Raw genomic sequence first — 3891 nt, 5'->3', positions numbered from 1 at the left:
CGTCAAACAATCGATTGCATTACTAAACGAATAAGAAAAACAATGTGTTGTTTATTGTGGCTGAGATTTTTGTTTTTGTAATATTCAATAAATGCGAAGAAACATATGTTGATAATCGAACATTTCTTTTTTAAACAATGGCCAATTAAATTTACTAATTTGCAAGGGTCACAAGGTGTTATTTTCTAAATTTACTAAGCCATGAATGGGTATCTCTATACTTTCAAAAAAAAAAAAAAAAAAAAAGGAAGTATGCACAGATCATTATGTGTATAACAATAAAAGTATTCACAAGTATTTATTAATTAATCCCTGTAACTAGTGACAACAATCGGAATGTAGTATAAGCATGAGCCATCATCTCCCCGACCTGAACTTGGGCTTGGGTGCTGAGGTGAAGCCCATCCGGTTGTAGTTGGAGTCCCTTCGCATCAACTGTTATTACATTCGGAAGCTGGATTCCAAGTTGAGCTTCTCTAACCTTTTCTACATAAGATCCTTCACCAGAAGCTAAAGCAACCTATAATTTAAAAAAATAAAAAATTTATCCTGTCGCTTGAAAAAATCGTTTTATAAACCATTTAATTAACATGCCATACAATTTACATTGTAATTAACTATTTACACTTTTTTTTTCTTCTACCCATTGACATGTATATTGATGTTTGATGTTTCCTTCTTAATTTGAAATATCATTGTATTTGATTTAAAGCTAACTAGAGAATATTAGTGACCAATATGAACATTCTCTAATTTGTGTAACGATGTGGAATTTTTCAAAGGTAGGAGTGTGTGACACATTGATACTCCCATTGTAAAATGCATCCTTCATGATGATTTATCTTCTAGGTATTGTTATATATAGCAAAGACATATTATATCGGGAAACTTTTCTTATAGATGGAAATACGGAGAGAAAAAATGAGTTGGTGACACGAAAAAACGTCTTGTCTTGTTTTCGTTTGTTTTTTTTTTTTAAATCTAATTTTAGATATAATAACTAATATATTAGATATATTTAGAAAATTAGTATTGAAATAATAAACTCACATTTCAATAAAATAATTCAAAAAGCCCACATAACCTGTAAATAAAATAAGAGATTTTCAAAATAATACGTGGAAGTATCAAAATAATCCGTGGATATATCACTACCCATGTGTTAAGGCACATATAAAAAACATTGATTAGGACAAATATTACCATAATTAAATGGTGAATTCATTTATTATGGAAATTATTAATGTATTTTAAATTTAATTAATGATAATATTCATTATAATAAATAAATTTCATATTTAATTATGATAATATTGATGGCAATTAATAAATAATACTCATTATAATAAATAAATTTCATATTTAATTATGATAATATTTATAGCAATTAATGTTTTTTATACATGCCTGGTTAATCCTAAACTAAAATAGTTTACATTATAAATTTGATTAAAAAAAAACAAAAAAAACAATCCATGCATGTATAAGTAAGTGACAGATAAATATTAGATTAATTCATAATTACATATTGTTCCATCAAACACCATTTTATTATATATATATATATATATATATATATATATATATATATATATATATATATATATATATATATATATATATCAGGTTCATTTGAGACCATTTTAATTTTGTGAGACTGTAAGACCAAATCTAAAAATAATTTTAAAATGCAAAATAAATAGAAAAATCCAAAGATTATTTTTTTAAATATTATTTTCGGAACTTGAATTAACTAAAAAAAATATAAAAAATATAAAAAAATATAAAAAAAAATAAAAAAAATTCCGTTTTTTTTTGAAAAATACGTGAAATATTCTAAATAGAATATTACACTGACATATTCTAAAAAATAATTTTAAAATGCAAAATAAATGGAAAAATTTAAAAATTCTTTTTTTAAATATTATTTTCGGAACTTGAATTAACTAAAAAAAATAAAAATAAATAAAAAAAATTCTATTTTTTTTGAAAAATACGTGAAATATTCTAAATAGAATATTACACTGTATATATTCTAAAAAATAATTTTAAAATGCAAAATAAATGGAAAAATCAACAAATTCTATTTTTAAATATTATTTTCGGAACATGAATTAACTAAAAAAAATAAAAAAAAATAAAAAAATAAAAAAAATGCATCTCACGGTCTCACAAAATATAAGTGGTCTCAAATGAACCTAAACATATATATATATATATATATATATATATATATATATATATATATATATATATATATATATATATATATATATAATTTATTTTATTATTTATTATACTTTAAACCTTTTTTTCATGAACAAAAACCCACCTAACTCGTTGGACTAGTGCATCCGGTGTGTGCGCCTAGTGCCATTACAAAACAAAGTGGGCCAAATATCGTTTGTATTTTTAATATTTTGTTGGTAGAGTGTAAGACACGACTATCAAGATCAACTCTTTGTCGATTTTAATCCCGTTGAGTTCATTGACTCAACTAGTTTACCAAAATCCAATCAAGAAACCATAGCAATCGGCAATATTTGAGCAAATGGCTAAAAAAAACTCAACAAATCAATACCTGAATCACGGGAAGCAAAGGCGAATTTAGATCAGTTCTTAAATCGATATATAATCTCTGTAATTTCCCTTTATACGATTCAGCATCGGTTATGTTAATCGTGTCTCTCTCCCCTTGAAACCACAACACCGCCCTAATCTCTCCGCCGCGTTCCACCGCCACCGCTGCCCTCCTTACCAACCGTTCATAAAGTCTACCCCCACGCGACCACTCATCAATCCCACTCCCTCCAATAGCACACGGCACCAACCCCACCACCGGAAACCGCCGTGGATCGCCGTCGATCAGCGCATTCGCAAACGCCATTCCTGGCCCAACTCCACAAGTCTTGTTGACGTCGATATCGGCATGAAGTGGTTCTTCTGCGTCTTCCCAATTCAGATCACCACCCAATCGTAGAATCTTTCCCGGACTGGACTGGATTTCCGGCGGTACTATTCCGTCCCAGTTTCTTTCGATCACTCCGCCTCTCCCCGCCATGTTGCTTTGTCCGGCGAGTATGAAAACGTCTTTGATAAGATGGATTGGATTTGGAGAAGTGGTGATGAAGTCAGCGAGTTTCACGTGGCTCTCCCAATAGCAGTATGTTATGATGAACAGGAAGAACATGGTTAGGTTAACGCCATTTTTGGCCATGGGATATTAATTAAACCCTTTGGAAAAATGGAAAATATAAAGTGAGGAAATTAGCGAAAGGAGATCATGAATTGGGCATGTGCAATATTTTGATTGTTTTATGTTTCCAAAAGCAACTTTAGTCTTCTAATGAAAGCGAAGATTGGATTGTTTAATGGGTATTTTACCTGAATTAAAGTCTAATTGCACTACAAAACATTTAATTAAATATACTTATCTGTATATAGTTTTTATTTTTTTAAATGATTCTTTATGTAGTAATATTTATTTTTGAGAAAACGTGAATCATATAGTTTTTTTTTAGTTGTTTATGGAGGAGAATCTTTTTGAAGTTGTATTGGAAACAATATCTTTTATGGGATTAAGTTTTAAAAAAATATCTTTTTTTGGGATTAAGTTTCTAGAAAACATATTCTTTGATTTTATTTTTAATACTTTATTATTTATTTTGATACATTTGTGATTGAAAAATAAAAATTTCATGGTATCTCTTGTTGACGATGGATGAAAGTTTCACCCGACCCGGTGGAAAACTTAGTTGACTTGCTCCAATCGGGGATAGGTATTCACCGACAAAACGGGTACTGGATACGAGGCTAGGGATCCTTGTTATTGTGACAACCCAAAATTTATATTTGTACAAACCCTACATTTCAATCTAATCAAACTTACTT

The 3891-nt window shown here is 28.8% G+C and overlaps 1 protein-coding gene across 1 annotated transcript; it reads right to left on the bottom strand.

Moving 5' to 3' along the window:
* Positions 1-238: 238 nt before the first annotated feature.
* On the bottom strand, positions 239-3326 carry LOC145043362 (putative carbohydrate esterase At4g34215). Its single transcript, XM_078991999.1, has 2 exons — positions 2582-3326; positions 239-520 (listed from the first exon to the last, which is right to left on the bottom strand). Exons 1-2 carry the CDS (start codon positions 3215-3217, stop codon positions 302-304), a joined length of 855 nt encoding a protein of 284 aa, XP_078848125.1. The 5' UTR covers positions 3218-3326; the 3' UTR covers positions 239-301.
* Positions 3327-3891: the final 565 nt, after the last annotated feature.

The sequence above is a fragment of the Lactuca saligna genome, chromosome 4, assembly GCF_052625555.1.
Source record: "Lactuca saligna cultivar CGN05327 chromosome 4, ASM5262555v1, whole genome shotgun sequence".
NCBI lineage: Eukaryota > Viridiplantae > Streptophyta > Magnoliopsida > Asterales > Asteraceae > Lactuca > Lactuca saligna.
This window is presented reverse-complemented; position numbering and strand designations above follow the sequence as displayed.